At 32.8% G+C, this 26,444-nt stretch overlaps 2 protein-coding genes across 6 annotated transcripts in view; one reads left to right on the top strand and one right to left on the bottom strand.

The window, feature by feature from the left end:
• CEP85L (centrosomal protein 85 like) overlaps nucleotides 1-26,444 on the bottom strand; it is a 142,556-nt gene that overhangs the window by 61,927 nt on the left and 54,185 nt on the right. For all 5 annotated transcript variants that reach the window (XM_031964359.1, XM_031964361.1, XM_031964360.1 and 2 more), the window contains one exon: nucleotides 24,350-25,131. In XM_031964359.1, the coding sequence (XP_031820219.1) occupies nucleotides 24,350-25,131 (782 nt within the window). The remainder of the gene's footprint in view (nucleotides 1-24,349; nucleotides 25,132-26,444) is intronic.
• PLN (phospholamban) lies at nucleotides 7,185-20,110 on the top strand. The gene is made up of 2 exons (XM_012550125.3): nucleotides 7,185-7,291; nucleotides 16,959-20,110. Exon 2 carries the CDS (start codon nucleotides 17,055-17,057, stop codon nucleotides 17,211-17,213), a length of 159 nt encoding a protein of 52 aa, XP_012405579.1. The 5' UTR covers nucleotides 7,185-7,291; nucleotides 16,959-17,054; the 3' UTR covers nucleotides 17,214-20,110.

Below are 26,444 nucleotides of genomic sequence, written 5' to 3'. Positions count from 1 at the left end.
AAACACAATGGCCAAATAGGAATAATTTGACAAGTTTTCCGGTGAAAAAAGCACCCCAAATAAATTCAAATATGTAAAGCCCTAATAGCTTTAAGAATAAATATGTGGCCCCTGTAAGGAAGGAATAGTCTGTACTTAAAGGAATTATTTCTTGAGGTCAAGCATCATTTGCAAATATCGGGGCCCCTGTAAGGAAGGAATAGTCTGTACTTAAAGGAATTATTTCTTGAGGTCAAGCATCATTTGCAAATATCGGAAATCTCTGCTTATACCAATAAGATAATGGCAACATGCAATGATACCCAAATGTAAAATATAATATGAGACTCAGAAGCCATAACTAGATGGCAACATGGTTCTCCTGCATTTTACCAAAGAAATATTTAATCATTTATACAAAGTTTAATATACTGCTGCTATTCAAAATCCAAATCATTGTAGATTCAAATGTAATATATATTAAGTAATTCCAATAGCAAATGAACAATAGAATCTTTGCTCTTTTTCAAGTCTGTTATCTCTCTTTTAATTTTGAACTCAGTCATCACTCATAACATATCAAATAATATAGATAATCTTCCTGTTTCCAGGAATAGTCTATCTGAAGAGACACTCCACTAATGCTTTTTTAGATATAATAATCTTCTTACATCACCTAATGCAAATAAATAAGACGAAAAGAGAACAGTAATATAAACCAAAAGTTACAAAGGACACGAGGGGCTTCACCAAAAGAGAAACAAACCAAATTAATCAATTCAAAGAAAAACAAATAGTATGTCCAAAATTTTTAAGTGATTTTAACAATCTCATTGTTTTATTTCTTTGCTTTGCCATATTTTTATTGCTTTATTAAAGAAAACATTCAAGAATGTAAGTTGTTTCAATGATGAGAAGACACTGGGCATTAAATGAAGGTAGATTTAGATCTCCATGTATGAAACATGACTCAAGGAGGCACCCCACACAACCTTTAAAACTTCAAGCAAATGTCATTTTGCTAGTGTGACTACTTCCTCCAAAGAATGCTGTCATTTTGTAGCCAACCTGGGTTTATAAGTCAACCCACATTTGGCCTGCTACACTTAAGAATTATGATCAACCTCAATGCCAAAGGAAGATGAATTCAGCTTACCTCCTGATAGAAAAATGATAACTTAAATATGTAAGACCTATTTTTGGAAGTAGTCAAGACTTCCTGATTCTAGGTACAGATTTGTATCAACTGTTCCTCTAATACAGAAATATGGGATTAAAGTAGAATGAAATTTTAAAGCTAATTTTAAAAACACACATTTTAGCTAGTCCTGTAAATGGTAAAACATATTCCCTTTCCAGTCCATTTTTGAAGCTTTTCCAGATTGATAGAATTACAGCTTGAAAGTTGGAAATCAGCAGCCATCTAGTTCCCACTATAACTATGGCTGACAAGGATGTCCTGCGAGATTTTGGGGTATGATACAATAACACTAAGGAAGCCACAGTTCATTTACATAGTATGATGAGACATCAAGAAACATTTTACAGCTCTAGACCAAGGTTCTAATCCCAGTTAAAACACTATCTTTCTTATGATTCATGTGGGCTAAAGCACTTAAGCAAAAATTTTTAAGTATTAGGAAATCCTAGGCCATTTTATGTAATTAAAACTGTCCACTATAACTTCTATGCCTATCCCTTTTTTGTTCATAAGAACTCTTTCCCTATCCACATATATATATACTAAATTCTTCCTCATTCTTCTAATATGTTTATGACATATCCATTTTGATCTTATATTGGTAAATGGTAAGAGGTATTCTGCCACATGGCTAATTCTGATTACACAAAATTAAAAATGGTTTGCACAAGCAAAACTAATGCAGCTAAAATTAAAAGAAAAAAAAGGTAGTGGGGAAAATTTTACAGCAAGTTTTTCTGATAAAGGCCTCATTTTTCAAATATATAGAAAACTGAATCAAACTTATAAAAAATAAGAGTCATTTCCCAAGCAGTTGATTAAAGGATCAAAGAACATGAAAAGGCAATTCTCAAAAGAAGAAATCAAAACTATCCTTACTAACATGAAAAAAATGCTCAGGACAGAAAAGGAAAAGGACGAATGCTGGATGTGGCAAAGAAGAAGAGACACTAATGTACTATTGGTAGGCACTAGTCCAACCACTCTGAAGAACAATTTGGAATTATGTGCATGCCCTTGGACTCAACAATACCACTAATAGGCGCATATCACAAATATATTTAAGAAAAAGGAAAAAGACTTATTTGTACAACAGTATTTATAGTAATTCTGTGGGAGCAGAGTTGAATATTGAAGGTGTGTTCATCAATTGGGAAATGGTATACAACTGTGATGGAATACAATTGTACTCCAAGAAATGACAAGCAGTTTGGTTTCAGAAAAATCTGAAGAGAAAAAAAAAAAAAAAAAAAAAAAAAAAAACTTGTATGAACTCATAAAAAATGAACAGAACTAATAAGACATTGCACGCAGTAAGAGTAATATTGTAAGGACAATTATGACTTAGTTGCTCTGATCAAGATAATGATCCAAGACAATCCCAAAGGACCCATGATGAAAAATATCCACCTTTAGGGAAAAAACTGATGAGCTCTATATGCAGGTTGAAGCATTTTTTTAAAACTTTATTTTTCTTATTGTTTGTTCTCTTTAACAAGACATCTTATATGAAAATTTGTTTTCTATGACTTCACATGTGTAAATGATATCAAACTGCTTACCTTCTTAAAAAGATAGCAGGGGCAGGGCAGCTCAGGAGAAAATCTAACTCAAAATTCTGTTACTATTCTTTTTTTTCCCCTCAATCGTTATTTTGTTTTTCCAAATACATGTACTGATGGTTTTCAACATTCATTTCTGTAAGAGTTTGAGTACCAAATTTTATCTCCTTTCTTTCCTCTCTCCCCAAGGCAGCAAGCAACCTGATATAGTTTATATACATACAATCATTTTGAATATATTTCCATAATAGTCATATTGTAAAAGAAAAATCAGAACAAAAGGAAAAAAAATATGAGAAATAAAAGGCAAACTTAAAAAAAAATGAAAAAGTATGGTTTGATTCACATTCGGACTCCATAATTCTCTCTCTGGATGCAGATGGTATTTTCCATTTGAATTCTATTGGAACTGTCTTGTATCACTACATTGCTGAGAAGAGATAAGTCCATCGTAGCTTATTCAACTTATTCAGTCCATTCTAGCTTATTAAACCTAACTTATTCAGCCATTCCCATTATCTGAAATGGCTAAATAGCTTATGGTATATAAATGAAATGGAATACCACTGTGTAGTAAGAAATGATGAGCAAACAGATTTCAGAAAAACTTGTAAAGACTTATATGAATTGATGCAAAGTGAAATGAGAAGAACCTGGAATATTTTATGCACAGTATCAGCAATACCTTATAATAATCAGTTATTCTGATTATTCTTCTCAGAAACAATGACCCCCCCAAGACAAGTACAAAGGACCCATGATAAAAAATTGTATCTATAACCAAATAAAGACCTGAATACAGATTGAAACACACTTATTTCACTTTATTTTTTTTCATGGCTTTTTTTCCCTTTTTGATCTTTCTTCTTTTGTAATTATGACTAAAAAGAAAACATGTTTTACATAACTGCATATATATATAAAAACTCTATCAAATTGCCTACTATTTTAGAAAGAGGGGAAGGAGTAAAACCTGAAATTCAAAATCTTGTAAAAATGGTTACTAAAAGTGTTTTGACATAAAACTGAGAGGAAAGATAAAACACAAGTTTTAAAAAGAGGGGGAAAGGAAAAAAATATATAAATCCAACAATTGAGGAATGGCTAAACAAATTACAGTAAATTAATGCTACAGAATATCATTGTACCTTAAGTGTGATGTGCATAGAAAAATTGGGAAGCATATGAATTCAAAGAAAGTAATTAAATCATGCAAAATAGTAAAGCACTAGAAATGTCCTAAGTCCCATCTGTCTTTGTCTACAGTTAATTTTCCCTCCATGTGCCCTAGAATAGGTAACACTGATCTTCCTTGTAGGTCCTATAACAAAGCATTTATCTCTTGACTCAATTTTGTCCCTTATGCCTGGAAATCTCTCTTCCTCGCATCAATCTCCTGGAAGGAATCCAGTCTCAGCTACGACTCCACAAAAAATCTTTGTTGATTCCCCGATTGCTAGTAGAACCTTTCTCTTTGAGATTATCTTCCCAATTATCCTATGTCATCTTCTTTTAAATTAAAAGAAAATTTTTACTCTGGATGTTTTTTGCTACCTAGATTCATTAGACTGTAAACAATTTGAGGAGAGGCATTGTTTTTGACATTTCTTTGTATAGGACACAACAGAGTGCCTGGCAAATAGTAGAAACTAAATAAATATTTGTTGACTTGGAAAGAACAAAAAAATCAAAGCAAAATGCTGAGGCAATAATAAGGATTGAAGCCAGCCTCCTCGACCCACTCACAGAAATGCTGGACAGGAAAGCAATAAACTCCACCCAAAACTTTCCTTTATGGTGGACTGAATTAGACTTTGTAGCTCCCCTCTCTGCTTGGTCCCAATTACATAAAGCAAAATGCTTCTCCATTCCCACCTTCTTGCCAGGCATGTGTTCTGCCATCAGCAATCGGCAGGGCCCAAGTCCGCCCCTGCTTTGTTCCGAAGACTGTCATCATCTACCTTGCCCCTACATAAATCACCACCCCAACTCCCCTCAGTAACAACATCCTCAGTGATTAGTACAAAGCTGAACACACAGCCAGTTGCCAGTCAGCGTCTCCACCAAATCTGTCTCCTGCTCCAGTTGGTGAGTTCCTCCTCAGACCTCCATTTTAAAAATACCCATACCAGCCAGGATCACCTCCAACATCAGTTCAATTCTCTTCACTACTTGTGAGTCTCAGTCCTGTGCCGCCCCTCCCCCACCTCACCTCACATTTCGGTTCCCCCCCCCCTTATGTGCTGCTTTTCCCTATGATAAATAATGTAAGTTCCTTAAAAGCAAATTATCTTTTTAAAATACTGTTGTTCAACACAGTTTCTTGGAATGCACAGCAATTCAGGTTTTCAGTACACACTCAAATATACATTTCTTAAATGTTTCAATTACTTGTTTTTTAAAAATGGGCTTAGATTGTAAGATAAGAGTGTGCCAAATACAAGTATACTTATCCACAAAAGAGAAAAAATTATTTGTTTGGATTTTATTACTCCCACATACTATTACTATTAACTTTCAGATATAAATATAAAATCAAGCATATTAGAACTGAGCATACCGATAGTTGTATCAAACTATTACTACCCCATTCCAATTTCGAAGAACTGCAAACTTTTTAAAATAACTTCAAATATTTCCTCTTGTAATAAAATAGATATCCATCCAGATTTTAATAGATACAATCTGGATTTAAAGCAGCTTTTTTAAGTTACCATGAATTAATTTGCTTCTCCCCATGTCATACTATCACTATGTATACTAAATGTTTTAAATGTCCCATATTCTGAATGTTCTTCTTTATGAAAGTTCACAAAAATAACAAATATATGCCCTCAAATGGGTGGGACATCAAATTTTAGCTACATGACTTAGTTTTTACCTGGAAAAAGTATTAAATCTGAAAACAAGAGAAATTAATCATAAGTTTTGTAGGAAAAAAAACTTCATTTCATTCATTTTTATGTAAACTTTTAAAGAGTATTCCATTTTTGCTTTATCTTCATAAAACATTTTCTCCCAAAATATTGTTTTAAAATCAGTTTGTACTGGTCCTTTAAATAAAAGGGGAAGGAAAAAAATGCTCCCAGATATGGATTTTTATCTTCCTCTGTTGGAATACCAGATGATCTCCATTTAAGGATACACAAAATAACTGCTGCACATTTTAGAGATACTTCAATCACTGAAGTGGAACTAACGTCAATGCATATTGAAATGTATAATAAATGTTATGATTTTCTTTACAAATTTCAAAGTTAAGCACTGAACACAAGATGAAAAACAACAATAAAAATCTCTAAAACACTAATTCCCTGTAAAAATATATTTTGAAATGTTTTATGTGCCTAACATATATTAAACTTAAGCTTTTATTTCTGAAAGCAGAAATAAAAATATTTTAGAGAAATAACCTTTAAGAGATATATACACATATATAATACATGTATAACACATATATACCGGTAATCTCCATTTAACTATTTCAATAAATTTGAATTTAAATGTACATAGTTATCTATTATTAACCACATATTTATAGATCCTTCCATATGTGTATACAAATCAGAAAGGCACAATCTTTGGGATCCAGCCTAAAAGATAATTGAATTAAACTAATCCAACAAAGATGCAGTATTTATATATAAAACTATGATGGAATCAATGCTATATAGAAATGTGCAAGTCTAAGCCCATTCTCTCCAGAGACCAAGGTAGAATAGAAGTGTTAGAAGCAACAGCATGTGCTTAACTTAGCTTTCAAACAAACATTCTTTTGCAAAAACTTCCCCCCAAAAAACACAAAAAACCTTTAAAGTAATACACGTGTTTGTATGTATGTGTGTAATACACAAATGTGCACACTTGCTAAGGATACATATATCAAGTTAACTTCAATTCTTTGTTAACTTATTAGACAATTACAGGATTAAATGTAAAACTGTATAGAGAAAGCACTTTGACCCAACAGCTCAATAGGTATATAACCAATTAGAAGCTTCAATTTCATTATTATTACTACTGCAACTTTAAAGAAAAGTTCTATAAACATTATTTACTATGTGAAATTTTACAATATACAAGCATCCATAAACATGTACAATTTTACAATATACAAAAACTTTTCTAAGTTTAAGGTAAGGAAAATCCTTTAAAAGCTTTATGAAAATAAAATATCACAAGCAAATAAGGCACTCTCTTTTACCCCAAGAACCAGCCTTAATAGTTAACTGCTTTTTTTCCAGTCAGTGAATAAAAATATCAAATGCTGATGACCTTTACAATACTAAAGTAATATTAATCACAGATCCAGTGAGCTTGGTTGGATAATCTCAGTGTTGGGGTATATGATAACCAATCACAACTTCCCAATTACTATATGACATCATGAATCCTCCCTCTGAAACTTCTGACTTTTTCTTTCTCCACCTACTTCAACTGTTTCCACAAACGTGGTGACACTCAAAAATTAGTTGCCAGCAAAATACTAGGATTTCAGGCAACTGAGAGCATACTACACTATCTGTTCATAATTATCTGAGCAGCCAAGGTAAGAGACTTTTTAATTCAGATTTTAATCCTTTTTGTTTTAAACGTGATGAAACAAACCATGCTGATTTTTTTTTTAATGGTTTGTGCATTTTTGTTCTGAGTCAGCTAACATCATGTAAAAATCTAACTAAAAAAGTTTAACTTTATATAAAGTTTTTAAAAAGCACTTGCTCTGTAACACATTAAGGCATAAATCTCAGGAAAGTATTTTTTCCATCTCTGAGAGAAAGATAAGTCGGTCTCTCTTCTCTCATCAAAAGTCTGCATAACTTTAAAACATATTTTCATTTTTAAAACTATTATTCGTTTTAGCATCTTTTATAACATTGCTGTTATATGCTTCTTCCTTCTCACCTCCTATTAATATTAACTGAAAAAATTAAGTTAAAAGATAGCATAAGGATAAGATTTTTATTTGAAACCTGTAAAATTGCAAACATTTTTATGACTGTACAGACAGGATTTATTTGCTTGCTTCAGTGGCGGTTACAACTCTCTACACTGAAATTAACAAAGTGAAGTGGTATAAGCCATAAACTGTTTTTTAAAAAATATTTAAAGAATATTTCAAGGCATGTTTTTCTTTCTTCTCAAAAGAAAATGCTTTTTTAAAAAAAAGCATCACTGCTACAATGACCAACATTATGTTGAAAACTGTTATTTAAGCTAAACTGAATACAGTGTTTAAAACTACTTGGTAATCCTCAAAATATTTATCAAACAGAGCAAAACACTCTTTCCTAATTAAATAACAATTTAATTTTAATAATGTAGTGTCTTTCTGTTAGAATATTCTAAACTATTTCATTTGGCTTTGCATGTGATTTAATATATTTCTGCCAATGAGTTGTTCCCCTTCTATGTTCTTTTGTTTAGCAGAGTAGTAAAATATGGGTCTAAGACATAATTTTACATATATGCCCTTGGATTTTATTTGAAGCTTCAAGTAAAGGAAGTATTTTTTCACTGTAGTTGGGGGGAGCAAGAGGGGGAGGAGAGGGGAGGCCGCCAAGGGGAAGGGATGGTAAAGAAAACTCGTTTTCTCTAGAACATGCCTTTGGATGACTACTTCGTGTTCTTAGCATTTAAGCCAACCTTTCATAGGTTCCAAGTATAATGTAAGAAGTACCAGAAAAATGCAAAGAAAGATAAATTAAATTTTAAATTCTAAGAGGTGAAAGAGATCTTAAAGTAATCTAGCTCAGATGCCCTAATTTCAAAACAATCTAATAACCAGAAAAACTAAGTGGTTTATCCAGTTACAACAGTAACAACTGGGGGGAAAAAAAAAAAATCCCAAGTCAACACTCCTTCCTGAAATTCCTTTGCCCAAACCTAAAAACATTCCCACCTGCTCTGTTTACATCTGAAATTACAATAATGTGGAACAAAACTTCTTCCTTCCCTACTAAGATATAAAGCTTAAAATGCTGACAAATTCACACTACAGTTTAAATAACTAAAAGCTGATTTTTATATAAGGTTTCAATTGAAAGATGACAGAAGAAAGCAAAAATAGATGTACCTTGGAGAGACTGGAAAGGAAAGGTTGAAACACTCCAAAACCTCAAAATTCTCAAAAGACTGAAATTTTTGATTATGCCTTGATTCAGTCAAATTAAGTTTAGTTCCAAAAACATTAAGCACTTCTGCTCAAAGCACCCAACTCAAAGCTAGGGAATAGAGTTTAATTTAGCTAATGTCATAAAGGGCCCAACATTTTGGTATGGCTGATGTCCCCTAAATTGACCAATGCTGGTTTCTCACATGAATTTCCTTGCCCTGAGCAGTCAATGAAATGATGAGACAATGATAACTCCATTATCTGACAAAAATTGAGTATTCAAGTTCTTTCTCAAATACAGGTCAATATAAATATAATACTGCCCTCTAGCATTAAAATACTATAAAATCCCATTATAAAAGTCGTTTAACATAGTATAGGCTTATTTTGAGTCAAATCATCTCATTTGAATAGGACAAACTGCAAAGCAGCATGAAATGTGCTGGCAACCTTTCTTAATCTTGAAAGTCAGAAGAACTCCTGAGATTCCTGTCCTTCCTATCACACACTAGCTGTGTGACCATGGAATGACCGTGGAATTTTTGATGGTAAATACATATATAATATTTTTAAATGTGTAATGTAATGATATAGGACATTATAAAAATAAAACTAACAAAACTGTTAGAGAAGGAATTAAACCTCTTAAAATATTGGCATCAACTGGGAACCCTGAAGAGATATTGGGATTTTTAATTTGAATTTTAATAAGGAATTAAATCATTTCAAATGGCTTTAAATTTTTAAATATAAATTGTTAAATTCAAGGAAATTTAAAATTTTTAATTTACATTAAATATTATTTTCTTAATAGATAAAGTGTTCAATTTCTACCACCATGGGATATACCTGTGTGATTGATTTCCTTAGATAATCTGCACCCTTGAAGAAGTTATTTTGTAAACTGTCTTTTAAATGCACAAATATAATTTGCATGTGATCCCTCATCACTGGAATGGTTTACTTCCTCTACTCCAATTCTAGCTCCTCTAGTTTCTGCACTGACTCAGCTCAAAACCTATTATCTAGTGAAGGTCCCCATCAGGGGATTTTTCCCAAAATATCAAACACATGGTTGACCAGAAGCAATCAGAGGTGCCAAAGAGCAGTTATGTTCTTAAAGGTAAAGTATTTAGTTAGCTACAGTATTAGCCCTGATACTTTATATAATATATTGCCTTTCTGGCCATGGACAAAACAACTAATGCCCTTCTCTCTTCTTTTTCAACAATGACTTGCTTGCAATGCCAGTAATTCAAACGCTAAAAATTAATGACTAGACCCAAAGAAAATGCAGTAGTCTGAGGACCTCTAGTGGTCATGTATGCTACCATCATGACTTCAACAGTAACATGTAAGGAATTCCTCATCTCCCTATTTAGGGAAGGAAAGGAAAAAGAGATGGGGAGGGATTAATGGAAACAGAAGGAAAGAAGGAAGGGGAAAAAAAAAAAAGGAAGGATGGAGAAATAGAGAAAAAGACATCTTAAATCTCACACAAGGTAAGTTCTGCTTCCTTTAAATCAGAAAAGATCTTTCAAACTGATTGATATGACAAGAAGCAATCAACGCTCAATTAAAACCGAAGGTAACTACAAAGGCAAATATACACTTTCCCAACCTGTTTCAATAGTTACTGGGACAAAAACACATTAACAGCAAGGTCAAAAGAAATATGAAGCAATAAAAGATTAGCAAATTGGAGGGAAGTGTATATGAGTTGCTCTTCTAATAGATTAGCTACAGTTTTAAGAGTAACTCTTTTAAGACAGATTCAATTGAGGATAAAATTTTAAGCTTTCAAAGATTTCATTTTCAATGAATGAATAATTATGCGAAGAGATCAGGATACAGAAAGAAAAAGTTCCAGAGTCCCTGCAAAAGAGAGGTAGGTTGAAAAAGGGGTGGTAGTAAAGCCCAGAGTTCCTTACCTTATCAGTAACTTAAGATGCTGATGAAATGATCCTCAGGGCATCAAAAGTAGGATGATGGTAAGGCCTTGGTGATCTTTGGAGACAGCATGTATTAAGGTCTGATTATCACCAGGCAATCACCAGATAGGTAATATTATAGAAGTTATAAGACAACATTTCAAAGATAGGGTTTAGATTCTGAGATGTGTAAAATGCTGCTGCTCCACAACACCTTTAATTATATCTACAATAGACTCACATTTAAAAAGCTTTAAAATAAAGTCAATCAATCAAAACTCCCTTCTGAAAACAGACAAGAGTGATGACATAATAAACTATGAATTATTCTTATGATGAATTCCAATATCAACTTGTCCCAAAACGGTACAAGAATAATCAACTCTGTAACGTTTTTAGTAATCAAACCTATTGTTTTATCCCATAAGTAGCCAAAAATTTACTATTATCCATACCCCTTTCTCTAAGGTGGCTCAATTTGTAAAAAAGACATACAAGCAAAATAACAGTCTTCAAGCCCAGATTTGTTAACTATAGTAACACCCAAGCAGAAATAAAAAGAAAGTTTCCTAAACTGCAGCTGCTGAGTCAGAGGATTCTTTGAAAAGAAATTGTTTAATCTTGAGATATGTAAAAAGAACAGTAAATGGCCAGGAAAAATTATAAAGAGCCAGGAAGTTCTGCAAATTCCAAGTGCTAAAAAGGAAAAGTTAAAATTCTAAAAAGAAATACAAAGTCTAGCAGAAATGGTACAATTAGTATGACTCCAGTGAATAACATACTGCAGGTCTAGTCACCATCTTTCTTAACAAAAAATTTCTATTGCAATCTATCAGTATTTTTTCCAAGAGTACTCAATGGAGCCTGGTGGTAGCATTTCGGCACAGGCTAAACAGGTTATTGTTGAGCCAGATTATATGGGGAATTTTTTTTTTCATTTAAGGAAACAAAATGAAATTGTCTTTTCAACAATTGAAACATAGATAATGATGATATTTCATAATGAGGATAAACAGAATTTTCTTTTCATGTAAATTTATTGATAACCCTCTTTCTGCCCTCAACTTTGGGATTTTTCTGGGACTGGGATTAGTGAGTAAAAATGCACCTAACACATGTCATCTAACAGGTCCAAGACTATTCTATGTCCAATCCAAACAGCTACAAAGAGACCAAGATCTACCCAAGAGACATAAACCACACCCCATTTCTAGCTCCTGCTCTTAGAATAATCAAATCAATATTACGATTTTTACTATAAAGACAAGATAATCTACTGCCCTAGTTTTTATTCATAATCCTTGACCAAAACACCCTTCCCTGGATACCTCTTCACATTTGTTTTATCACTCTATTACTATTTCTCATAGTAGTATGCTGTGAATTTTCTCAGATTTGTTGCAAAATTCATCGCTGTACCCAACCATATCTGGGATATCCACATTTTCCAAGCTCCCTTATCCTTAGCTATAGTTTGTTGCTTGATCTTCCAAGCTTAGTATATATAGCAAGGAGCAACTATTCTGTAAAATGCAAAACTGCTTGTTCTCCTGGGAAAATCCTACAGAATCAAAGAAAAAAAAGAGGGATTAGAGTGAGATAGTAGAGGCCAAAGCCTGGGTAATAGATAAGCAGCCTGGATGCCCAGGTTTCCTTCCTAGTTACCAACTTTCAGCAAAGAATACTGAGCCATAAGCCCCCCCCCAAAAAAAAGTTTGCAAACTATAGAGCTATTAAAATCTAACTTCCTTGAGGACCTTTGCATGTAGTAGGCACGTAATAAATAATTTGATAATAACAAAGGTATCATCTGTATTTTCAAAGTAAAGTTTACAAAAAATAGCATATTGATTGGTTTTAAGTTTCATCTCCTCTTACTTTCCATTTGTACTTTTTATTAATAAACAAAATGATTAGAGAACAAGCAGCAAAAGAAACAAAGTAAAACAACGGAAGCCCGTTAGAATAAGAGACTAAGGATTAATTGTAATGCCTTGAGAAAATTTATGTATTTTCATAATAAGCAAGGAGTAGATTTTTCATATAATATTGCTATCTACTACTTGGATTTCAAAAGATTATTTCATTTTTATACAAGTAAAATTTTTTCTAAAGCATCTTCCATAATAAGTGTTCAGTCACTAAATGCTGAGAAATGCTGAGATCACAAATATCTTAATTCTATTTTTCATAAACCTAAATCATACAAATCACATTCAAAAAATCAACATTATGGGGGGAAGCTAGGTGGCACAGTGGATAGAATACCATCTCTGAAGTCAGGAGGACCTGAGTTCAAATTTGGTTTCAGACACTTAACACTTTCAGACACTTAACACTTCCTAACTGTGTGACCCTGGGCAAGTCACTTAAACCCAATAGCCTCAGAAAAAAATGATAATAATAATAAATATTATGGAAGTTAAATATTATATGATGTGACAAGGTCAAAATTAACTGATTATCCCAAGAGTTTAATTTTTAAATGGTAGGCAAAACATGAATTTTGATCTCCTCACTAGACTCTGTCAAACATCATTTATGGCTACTAACAGGAAAATTTGTGTCAGATAATGAAAAGGTATGCAACTCACAGCATGGCTTTTTGTGAAAAGAAACACAAACACTAACCTGCTAAGCATGCTATAAATTTAGCTATAATGTAATACAGATCATAAAGAACTTTCAAAAACATGAATCATGTTCATCTCTTAATTTCTCTCACACACACAGATGCACACATGCACATATGTTCTATCTCTATGGATAAAAATCTGAATTTCAATAGTAATAGGTTCTAGATAATCTATTGCAGTTGTCCTTGAACACAATCTAGAATTTGCCACCATAAAATATATAATAAGTTCAGTTAATTGGTTACATACTAACCAAGAGTTCAATATGTACATCAAACATATTTTTAATCTAATTACATTTATAAAATATTTTAAGTTATTTCAGAAATATGAACATGAGATAAAAAGATTGTAGAGCAGAAAACCCATCTTTCCTTTGGTTCCCTCTAAAAGCCAATCTGTGCCTTCTAAAACCTGATATTCCCCTTTCACAATGTATCTGGACAATTAAGTAAGTCAGACTTGTAAGAAACATTCTAATTAGCTCTAAAATTCCATAACTTTCAAACACATTATTTATAGTATAATAACTGATCAGTTATGCTTTCTTTAAAGACAGTGTGCACAGTGAGAAGTAGCATAGTATACTGTATATAGAAATGGTGTCCATACCAGAAGGGTATAAAGCTCAGGTCCCTCCTCTGAATTGCAAAAAAGTTGTGGTCCTTCAGAAGGACCTCTCCCTATGCCAAAGAAATTACAAGTCCAGCTTCTCACTCAATTTTCAAAAAGAAAAAATTATTCCTTATTCAATTCTACACAAAAACAGGAGTTTTTAACAAGACTTCTGTGCTTGCCTTCTTAAAACTTACTAATTTCCTTCTTGTTCCACATCACTTTCTCTATACTTTTTAATTCATATCTGGTCTAAGTTTTGTTGTTATGCAGGCATTTCAGTTGTGTCTGACTTCTCCATGACTACATGTGAGGTTTTCTTGGCAAGGATATTTCAGTGGTTTTCCATTTCCGTCTCCAGCTTATTTTTTAAAGATGAAGAACTGAGGCCAACAGGATTAAGTGACTTGCCCAGGGTCACATAGACAGTACTATCCTGAGACCAGATTTGAACTCGGGGAAAATTAGCCTTCCTGACTTCAGGACAGGGACTCTATCCACTACACCATCTAACTGCTATCACCGAATAATGTACTAACAATAATCTATGAGCCTAATTCCCTCACTACTGGTACAATGCTGCTCATTCTTTTCCTATACCCTACATAGTAGGGAGAGCACTCCCCACTGCATTCCCTATCTCTGACATCATGTCTACACTTTTGTGCCTGGGCCAAACTTCCAGGGCCTCCTTATTCTCATGTATAAAATAAGAAAATTGGCCTAAATGACCTCTGAAATCTCTTCCAGCTCTGGTTCTTTGACACTATAAACCACCCTGCCTTTATCCAGGTGCCATTTTTTTCTCTGCCCAACCACTGACAATAAGCATTAGTGAGTTCAATTCAAATAGTTCAATGTACTTAACCACAAAGTTCTTCAAAATTCCATGACCTCAACCCACCACCAACCACGACCATCACCATCATCATTATGGCTAGCATTCATATAGTAATTTATGGTTTGTAAAGTAACTTTACAAAAATGTCTTATTTTATCATTAAAAAAAACCCCGAGAGGTAGCTACTTCATTATCCCCATTTGGCACATGAGAGATTAAATAACCTCTCACACAACAGGGAAATGTCTGAGACTGAATTTGAAGTCAGGCTTCCTAACTTGAGACCCAATAATCTTTCCACTCTACCAACTAGCTAGCTACCTAAAACAGACAAAGAGATTGTCACACAGACCACAAAGGTTACATAATCACCCCAATGCTTCGTTTGTAAGGCCTTGAACTACAAAATTTTATCACAATTCTCTCTTATTCTATGATGTCATGTTTCCAAACTTGTCACTCATGACAGTTTTCCTCTTCCCTCCTGTTCTACTCCAGGGCTTCCACTTATGACTCCCTTTTTACCAGAGAAATTTTTGTGTGACATTTTATATACATGTATATAAAATAGGTGTATAAATCAAATATTTACTGATAACAAATAATAAAAAATTATTTTAAACAATTTTACTGATAATAAATTATAAAGAAATTTATTTTAAACAATTCTTTGGCATATATATAATTTTACCATTTATTAAAGGCTGCGGCAAATTTGCAGACTAATGAAATGGATATGCTTGCTTATTTTACATAAAGAATTAAATCTTAAGGGCAGCTCTGTGAACAGAGCACCAGCTCTGAAGTCAGGAGGATCTCAGTTCAAATCTCACCTCAGATACCTAATACTTCCCAGCTCTGTGACCCTGGTCAAGTCACTTAACCCCAATTGCCTTTGGGGGGGGGGGGGGGGGGGGGGGCGCCCTGCAGGGGGAGAAGAATTAAATGCATCAATTTAAATTCATCAATTAAATTCATCAATTCTTTTGCTCTTTGATTTTTGATCAGCTTAGCTTATCTTTCTAATATTTTTTCCCCTCATCATTATTACCCTGCTGATCTCAGATTCTTCTGTCTAACCCAGTCTCATTTTCTTCATTGGTTCACCATCCTCTCACATGCATACTCAGTTCAATTTAAGTGTCCCTAAAAGCATTTCTTAGCATGCATGCATGCGTGTGTGTGTGTGTGTGTGTGTGTGTGTGTGTTCTCTTCTTCAATGGTGTCATCCCCTCCCTTCACTTCACTTATCACTTTCTATGTAGATAACATTGTATAGGAAGATACATTCAGAGTTCCAATTGAAAATGCTAGAAACATTCTGCTTTCCTGCCCCCAAAAACTCCAAAAAAGAAAGAGTGTCACCAAGCTTTTAAACTGGGTTAGAGTCTAAAAAAATGAGAGGAAATTGTAGGGAGAGGGAGAATAGCAGAACTGTAATGTACTTATGACACTAACTTATACATTAAAAACTGCCTATCATAATAAACAATTCCATTACCTAACAAAGCTAATATAATAATATTTGTACTGGTAAAACTAAAGCATTAAATTGTACAATTCACTAAAATATAACTATTTGCATCTACAAATATATAACTATTAGCAAAAAATATTAAAAATCACATCTACTGTGTTCATTAATATTTTATTTGGGCTAACTTCAAACATCCATAACACTAATTTCTATTGCAAACATTTTAAATTAGAAAGAAGGCTCCCTGATTATTTTAGCAGAAACATACTTTTCTTAGGGCTAGTGGAACAACAATTACTCAGATAAATCACTCTTCTCAATGGTAAAGTACTATGTTGGGGGGGGAAGTCCAATTTTTCATATCCTGGCTTTACAGATACTTGAAAGATCTAAAAAACAACTTAATTACATAAAATAAATAATATTCCAAATATTTTTCACAAGAGATTCAATTGTGATGCTGGGATTTTGTTTTTATGAAGCAGTAAAGTGGTATTATAAATAAAAACATCAATCCATATTAAAGTAAGATGATCTTAAAGAATACACCCTCTTCAAAGACCATTTAAACTTTTTTCCTACATTTTTCTTCTTTTATTAGGTCCATATTCGCAAAAAGAAGACCAACATCTGTATAGATTTTTTTTAATCCGAACAATTAGAAATCACAAACAACTATTTTTTGCCTTCTGGTATCATGGAGAAAGTCCAGTACCTCACCCGCTCTGCTATAAGAAGAGCTTCAACTATTGAAATGCCTCAACAAGCACGTCAAAATCTCCAGGAACTCTTTATCAATTTCTGTCTCATATTAATATGTCTCTTGCTTATCTGCATCATTGTGATGCTTCTCTGAAGTTCTGATACTACTTCTAATTCCACTGTCCATCAGTGTGGATCTAAAACCTATTATGTGACAAGAAGAAACTGACACTACAAGAAACCATTTTCTGGGTGCAAGAATATCTCTATGAAAAAAGGATGTAAATGATCAGCTGATAGATTCTCCTTCTGGATCCTTCAAAGTTGGAAAATGTTTCTTTCAAAAAGTTATTTGCAAAAACAATTGTCTATTTATGCATGAAGTAACTTTATTGGCTTATTAGGCACTGCTTATAATAGGCTTTGTTTTCTAATTTACCCTATGGTCAAATACACTTTATATTCAAAACAACAATTTCACAGTTTGGGCGTCTGTATAATTTACATTTTATTGTCACACTCCTCAGATATTAGATTTTTCAGCGCTTTCACAACAATTACCAAAAGAGCAATTCAAAAATAATACTCCACCATTCAACTGGAGTTTCTTATAATCAGCTCAACTTTAAATTATTCATGAACTTGTAGATATACTTTCACTTTTGTTATTACTTAGAACCATACTTCCAAACTTAAAAAAAAAAAAAAATGAAATGTTAAAATAGAAAACCAGTTTCTGTTCTACACTGTACTTCACACCTATTTAAAGAAAATGTATAAGAACAAAGAAAGAAAATTGTAAAGCCCAAAATTACCTTATATTAAAAAGTTATATATTACTTATAAAATTCCAATTGATTTAACACAACTCATTTCCAGGAAGTGAGTAATTAAAAATTTTAGGTCAATCAAATCTATGCTTCTTCCTAAGGTTATGTTCCGGTAGATAAAAGGGAACAAGTCAGTCAATAAACTAGACAGGTGATTAGCTCGACAAAGGAGATATTCTTAAGACTTCAAGGTATTTCTTCCAAAGCCTACAACTGAGACAGACATAGGTTCATTGAGTACCATGTAAAAGAAAAAGAAGTGATCATGTACAGCAGTATAAATTATCCCAGTCTTTTAAAAAAATGAAAGATTGGTTATTTTATGCCATAATATACTGGTTTTACTCAACTTCTATAAAATATTAAAATCCCACCCTATATTCTTCTTAAGGTGGGATATATCGTTGCTACCAATTCAAAACTAAGATGTTTATTGAGCACCTCTTTTACATAAGATATCTTAGTGGAATACAATATTTACAGTGGCATTAAGATCAGAGAAGGAAATAGCAGAGGTTTTTTTTTTTTTTAATTTGTTCTTTTGCCTGAGAAATTTTTCAAAATCTTTCAGATAAAGTTTCCTTTAAACAATGATAAATGATAAATGAAATTCTGTGCCTTTTACATTAAAATTTTTAAACTGTTATTTTCAATTTGTTAAATTAAATGCAAAATAATTTTTGTACCTACAAAGAATATTCAGAAACCAGCAGTTTTGATTGTTTTAAAATAAATCAATCACTAAATAATTCCTGTCCAAAACACACTATAGTCTTCTTATAGGTGCACAATTCCTATGAACAGGTTTGAAATTTTTCTTGTGACAAAACTGCTCGATAAATCATAAAATCCAATGAAAACAGGAGATTCTTGGATTTTTACAGAGAATGTATAGAATAAGCAGAGGAAATACAGTGTCAAGAAAAAATACAAAAATACAATTACATTAAGAAGTAAAACAGAAACTAGTCATGTAATGACATCTGTTGGTATAGTGAAATATTAGACATGAAGTCAGTTCTAGTTTACTTTTATCTAACTTGTTAGCCCTGTGACCTCAGAATGAAGACATTAACTATTTTGACTCAATTAGAAAAATATAAATAATGGTTCAGTGCTGATTAAGCATTTTAAAAGACTAGAGTAATCTTACAAACCAAGTGTAATTTACCTTCCACTTGATTTGTTCACTGTGTAATAAGTTTAATTATTTTTTAATGAGAATTCATTATAGTTTCTCTTTCCTAAGGAAAAACACTTTTATTTCCTCTCATGAATATAAAATGAACCCGGACTGTCAAAAGTTATAGAATACTATACTTTCTACACAAAAATCAATTGCTTCAAATCAAACTATTAAGCTCTTATATACAGTGATTTAATGATAAGCTACATAAGTTAGGTTCTGGGAAGAACAATAGGTTAACAGCTGGTAAAGCCTGTGTTAAAAATACCTTTAAAAAATAAGAAAGTTGTATTAAAAATGAGAAGATAATAAATACCTAAAGAGAATATGATTCAGAAGGAATAAATTCTAACATTATAGTCTGATTTTAAATGTTTGTAGGATTAACTAATTTTAAAGACTATTCTGTTATTTATATTGTGATTGATGAAAAAAACAAAACACTGTATATCTGACACCAAAATATGATGCTTAATGCAAATAGTCACAATCACCTATATTAAAAAATCATGTTTTGAATTTAATTATATTGTTTCTATAATGTGCTCATTGTAATGTGGCAATAAAACAATCTAAAATACTGAAGATGGATTTGGCTTTGAAGGGTTGTTTTAAATACTGTATATTAACAACAGCAATTACAGTTAAGACTTATGGTCTTGTTACAATCTATGGTCACAAGAGGGCAGACTTTTACAAAATATCAGACTTTTCCCCTAATAAGGGAACCTGAATTTCCTACTAAATACATAACCATTACTGTAAGCCAAGGGTATGCCTTTCCATTGCAGAAATACTGTGCTTTCACCTGCATTGAGGTACATCCACACTTGAAAAGTCAACCAAAATATAAAAAAAGGAAATGAATGTGATACAGTGGATATTTGGAACGAGCCAGAGAGCAAACTACAAACAAATCTTCCCCCTTTACTGGCAATAGGAAAAACAATTAAAATCTCAGCTGCAAAAATCATCTATACATTCATGCATAAAATTCTTCAAATTCTTTATATAATATGGAAAAAAAAAAAAAAACCTGAATCATTTTAAGCAGATGAAATGTTTGTATTTTTGGTTTCAATGGATATATACATAAAATATACTAAAATAAAGTAATTATCAAGAGAGTTTTTCAGTCAGTCATTTATTTTTCCCAACATAGTTGATATTGTCTATAGCAATGGAAAATTCTAGGGGAGAAAAACATAAATAGACATGCAGCTTTGGCATAAAAAAGAATTTTCACTCATCCATTTTATAGGGACAAAAGATTATACTCATGGTTACATTTTTCAGCTCCTAAAGGAACCCTTTGATCTTAGAGGAATATGAGGTACAGAATGGATTTGGGATTTGGAGGCATATTGGGAGAACCAAACTAAGTTTGAAGAGAAAGTAGTCTTTCAAAGATAAAAAGAGTTTGGCCCCTTATTGAGACAAAAGTTAAAAAAGAACAGGATTAACTGACTTGTAAAATAGGTTTTATGAAGAACAACAGATTAACAGCTGGTAAAACCTGTGTTAAAAATATCTTATTAAATAAACACCAGTCAATCTTGGAAGGTGAAAGTGACAATAAGAGTGAAAACTGTAATGGGCTTAAATAAGGAGTTTGTTATTATCTAATGTATCCTCTTTAAATATCCATCTAATCATGAACACAACAACTGCCTGGTCCCTCTGTGGAAATTATAGTTGCTAAGGATGATCAAAACTGAAACTTAAAATAAAATCCTGGCTGTTAACATTACTGTTTGGTCATCTCATTTCTCTATGTTTAATTAAATTGAATTAATTAATGGGGGTAGGTGTTTGATGCAATTTCTATTAAGCGATATCTGAGACCAAATTTGAACTCAAGTCCTTCTAACTTCAAGGCTGGTGTTATATCCACTATACCATTTAACTGTCCCTCTATCAATCTTTTTTTTTTTTATAAGATGCCTTTTCATGTTATTTTGACAGAAAAGTTGAATGTTAATAATCAAAAATACCAAACTTTGCCACTAACCAATGTTAAATCTGAGCAATCACCACAAGATAAAGAAGATGGTGATAATAGTGACAGATTCTAGAAGCAATTTAATTCTTACATTTTAAGGGGATTTTTTTACTTTTTATTTTTTAATGACATTCTTTCTCTAACTTAATCCATGTTTAAGCTTATTATAAAGCTGGTTGAAACACTAAAAAGCTACAAATGGCACTTATCAAAGCATTCCTTAATCTTTTCCTAAACATTCTGTATACAAAAAAGTCCAGCAGACTACTTTATTATCAAGCTCTAGATCTATAGTCCTGATTGCAAGAAAAGTACCAACTCTAAAAACTTGGGTCACCTGACCTAGCCTTCTTAGATGAAAAGTAAAATATTTATTGATCAAACTACTTAACCAGGCAGACAAAAAAAGGAACATAAGATTTAACAGAATAGCATCTAAATCACCATAAAAGGTCAAAGCTTAAAATGACATCTGAAGAAAAGATCTTGTCAGAAACTCTAAAACTATGAAATTTTCATTCCAAAAAAAAAAAGAATGGCAAAAAAAATTGAAATATCCTTTAGCTTAATGGAGAATAGAAATTTTGTCCTTTACTGCTTTTATTATTAGTGAAGAAACTGACCTTATATTTAATACAATTATTAATTAAAAGAGGTATATGCTAGATACAGTCTATGATAACAGTAGAGAGGAAAGAGGGTTTAGAGTCTAGAGAAATTAGCTTTTCCCCTAATTTATAATCTATGACTTTAGTTAAATCATTTTACATCTCTGTGCTTCTGTCTCCTTATCTGTACAAGGAGAAGGAGAAGGAAACATATGACCTCCATATGTTTCAACAGGATCTATTACATAAAAGGTTCCTTGAGGCACCTAAGCAGCACAGTAAATGACCCCTGCCTGGAGTCAGAAAGACCAGAGTTCAAATCCAGCTCCAGATACTGATCAGCTGTGTGACTTGGGGAAAGTCACTTAAATCCTATTTGCCTCAGTTTCATCTTTAAAATGGAGATAATAGCATCTACATTTCAGAATTGTTGTGAAGATCAAATGAGATAATATTTGTAAAGAACTTGGTACAGTGCCTGGCATATAGTGTTGTATATATATAAGTTATTTTTTTTTCTTATTATTATTTAGTCATTTTTCAGTCATGTCTAACTTTTCATGCCTCCATTTGGGGTTTTCTTGGCAAAGATACCAGAACAGTTTTAACAGAGGAAGAAACAGGGGCAAACAGGTTTAAGTGACTTGCCCAGGGTCACACAAATAGTTACTTACCTAAGATTGAATTTGAACTCAGGAAGATGAATCTTCCTGACTCCAAATCCATCACTTTATCCACTGCACCACTTTCCTGCCATTATATTCTTGACACATAGGATTACAAAAATTGATTACAAAATTGATGTTCAGATAATGTCAAAAATAAATACAACACAACAAATGTACCAATTGTGTATTGTGGGTCAATCATGCCATGAATTAATAATAATAAATCAATATTTATCACCATGTGTCAGGTAGTTACTAAGGAATAGAGATACAAATTAATCAAATTATATCTATTTAATATAATTATATTATATATTTATAAAAGGAATATATTATTCACTAGAAAGATTACTTTTCACCATTACAAAAGTGCCTCTCCCAGTCAGAACAAAGTGCAGAAATACAGAATCTTTCCCCAAAGAAGCAAGGATCCTTAACATTCAGCTTTCTGGAGACAACAAATGGTAATCTTGATGAACTGCTCACCTGTTTCCTGGTGGAATGTGCTGAGAGGACTCTACTCTGAATAAACCAAATTCAATCTACTACATAAAATTCTTGTCTTACAGAATTTTCCAATAATTCCTCAGTATATTTAAATTGAACATATTTTTTTGAGTGTTCATTCTGTAAATGTCACTTGAAGTTCAAGTCTTAAACCTGTTCTAGCCAATCAATTGAAGACCAAGTTTCTACAATCATGGACCATGTAGAAGTCAGTTCATATAAGTGAGTTTTCCTGACTATAAAACTAAAGAAGCATATAGTCATAAAGGGATTAAAATATATACTCAGAAGATATAATAAAAAATTATTTTATAAGATGGCAAGAACACTAATGACAGGGGAAGTAGGGAATGAAAGGATATGGAAGAGAGAACAGGTATAGCAGATAGCTAAGCTTTGAAGGGATTTTAAGAAATGGAATGCGAAGATTGAGGGTTGGAATGGCAGGGTTTGGAGTTGAAGGAAATTTTTTATAAAGGTCAGAGGTGAGGAAAAATTTGAACAGCAATTTTTTAAAAATTTTCTTTTATTCAAAGAAAATATTTGTTGGGAAGAGCTAATTTTATGGTTAGATAATAAAGTGACTAATATATAGAACAGTTCAAGAAAAGTAGATCAGAGCTGATTATGGACAGTTTTAAATAACAGAATGCAAGTTTGTAATTTTAACATTATATCAATATGGAGCCAAAGAAAATATTTCAACAAGTGACAACATAATGAGACCAGTGCCTTCAGAATAGTATTTTTTCAATTATGTTGAAAACAATTTGGAGAGGAAGAAAGTAGAAGCAGGGGCAGCCAAATAGGAGACAATTGCAATAACTGAAAATAGAGGTGATGAGGATACAAATTAGGTAGTGACTGTGAGTGGAAAGGAGGAGAGGGGTTTGAAACATATTCTAAAAATAGATAATTGAAGATGAGGGGACAAAAAGAGCTGGGAGTGAGGATAGGGATAATGAGTAAGTAGAAGGAGGGAATAGTAATGGAAAAAAGCACGGGATCTGGAGTCAGTAGACTTAGTTCAAATCAAAACTCAGCCACTTGTGTAACTTTGGCAAAGTCACTTGGACTTCAAGTGACCTCATCTGTAAGATCCAAGAGGCTAAACCAAATAATGTGAGATTCCCTTAAATACAATGATCCATCACAATATCCTTTTAAGCATCAAAACTTTTAGAAACTATTTCGAAAATGTATTACATGTATTAAATGTATTACATTCTAAAATTTTAGACAAAGAATAACAAATACAATTCAGTCTATAACTTATGCCTCAGAAATTATAGATGTTTTTCAAATGTTTTTAAAAATATTTTCTTTAATTCCAGGACACTTAACTTTATCTTTCAACAGCTAAGAAAAATCTCTATAACTAGGTAAGTAGGACTGTGGTTTAAAAGAAAAAGTAACATTCAATAATGGCTCTGTTGTTATAACACATAGCAACCACTTGAGGGAAGCAAAGACTGGATTTTCAGCTTACCTGCATAGGTGGTTCACTGACTTGTCTGAATTCTTCAAGCTGCTGCTGCTGCCAAGGAGCTATGGTAAAAGCTTCATCAAGAGACCTACAATCTGGAGGATTTGCATGTAATTGATCCGTAAGCCACATTTGAGTTCTAACAGAGGGCTGAATAGGAATTCCACCCACAGCCTGCTGGCCCAGCATTAGATATTTTTGTTCATAAGGCTCTGAATTTGTTATAGAGGACTTGCTTTCAGGTAAGGCACTGTATGTCTTATCTAAGGCATGTCTCCTATGAGCAGGAGAGATTCCCAAGTCTTCTTTGCTACAGCTCTCAAATTTATATTTACAGTCAAGAGTTGAAGACCGTATTTTATTCATTTCCTTGTCCTCTAGTTGAAGCATCTCCATACTATCATGTAAGCAGCTGGGACCATTTGCCCTTAGTTGTGCTAGTAAAACTCTCTCTCTCTCTGACTTATCGAAACTACTCCTGGATTCCTCAGATCGAATACTGCCATCTTGACTACAGTTATCTGGGAGATTAAGTTTAGACAAAGAAGACCATTTTCGGATAGGTCGCATGTCCTTCATGTCAAGTGAAGTGTCCAGTTCTCCTCGATTTCGGTTTCCCATCGTTCGTACAAAACCTGTACTCCATTTTGATCCATCAGGTGTCAGTGCTTCCCTATGCTTAGAAATTGAAGAACTGGAATGAGACGGCATCACATGGGCAGTGGGAATTGTAACCAGTGAGCGGCTGGGCTTGAATGATGATGTACCACTTGAAGTAGAATGATCTGGAAAAGAAGAAATTTATCATAAAATCAAATATAGTAAGTCAAATTAAATCTCATTTTTTAAAAAAAAAACTATAGGGAGAAAGAAGTAAAAATGGATTGCTCTTCCTAAGAAAATTCTTATTTCTCTCCTATGAGCAGAAGTGATCCTCTTTAAGTGAAAGGTTAGGTTTTAGGGGTTTTTTGTTTTTAATTTCTTCTATAAAAATGAATCAAGTTAAAATTACTCTCAAATAGTACTCGCCAAATTGTACTATTAAACCACTTTTGTGTACTTGGGCACTTGAATGCTCTATCAACAGAGGTCAAGTTCTAGAATAGCACGCCAAACAGAACAAGAACGGAACCAATAATAGATTTTCTAATATACAGGGACTAGCCTTGATAAAACGGAGAGAAGCAGACCTTCAAAAGTTTGGCAATAAATTAAAATTTTATTTTAACCCATAACTATTCATGATGATTATTTAGTAAGGAACAGAGAGGTACCAGTATGCCTCAGTGGAAAAAATTACTCCAATGATATCTTAGATCCTTGAAGAATACTGCTCCTTACTTATAAAACTAAAGATTTAATAGGATGCCATATATCTAGAGTGCTTCAAAAAGTATGTGTCAATACTAACAGTACAATGCAAAACAAATAAAAAACATTTCTGCCTTAACTGCTTTCATGGTTCTTGTCCTTTCAAATGACTTTTTTGTTGTTTTAAAAGTCAGATATATAGGTATTTGGCCACCTTGACCTTTAAAAAAAGGGGGGGGGGGGGGGAATCAGAGAACATGAGGAAATTATTCTCTTTTTTCTTTTCTTCCCAGGGGATACATAGTATATTCCCATGGTGCTAATTACTATCTATCTCCATAGCTCCCTAACAGCAGCTACTCTCACACTTGTAGTTAGAAAGTACCAATATGCTCACTCCCTCTTTTTTTTAAATAGATGAAAAGTATTTAGGAAATAATAAATATCTTTTTAAAGGGAATTTATCCGAGGCAGCAGCTAGATGATACAATGAATAGAGCACCAGTCCTGGAATCCTGATTAAGTTTAAATCCAACCTCAAAGACATTTAATTACTTAATTAGCAATGTGACCTTGGGCAAATTACTTAACCCAATTGCCTTACCTTCTCTCCCCAAAAAGGGAAACTTATCCTGCCAAATCACTGAAGAGCTTTACTCGATTAAAAGATGGCTAATCACAACTTCTCTGGGGCATAACACACACAAAATTTGAAACAAGTATATAGTGCACAAGAACATACACATTTATTATTAAACGAAGTTCTAACTAATTTTTCTGAGAGCTG

The sequence above is a fragment of the Sarcophilus harrisii genome, chromosome 4, assembly GCF_902635505.1.
Source record: "Sarcophilus harrisii chromosome 4, mSarHar1.11, whole genome shotgun sequence".
Taxonomy (NCBI): domain Eukaryota; kingdom Metazoa; phylum Chordata; class Mammalia; order Dasyuromorphia; family Dasyuridae; genus Sarcophilus; species Sarcophilus harrisii.
Note: the sequence above shows the minus strand (reverse complement) of the source record. Positions and strands in the feature narration are given on the sequence as shown.

Coding starts and splice junctions, on each gene's coding strand:
- PLN (XM_012550125.3), top strand. CDS start 17,055: ATGGAGAAAGTCCAGTACCTCACCCGCTCTGCTATAAGAAGAGCTTCA.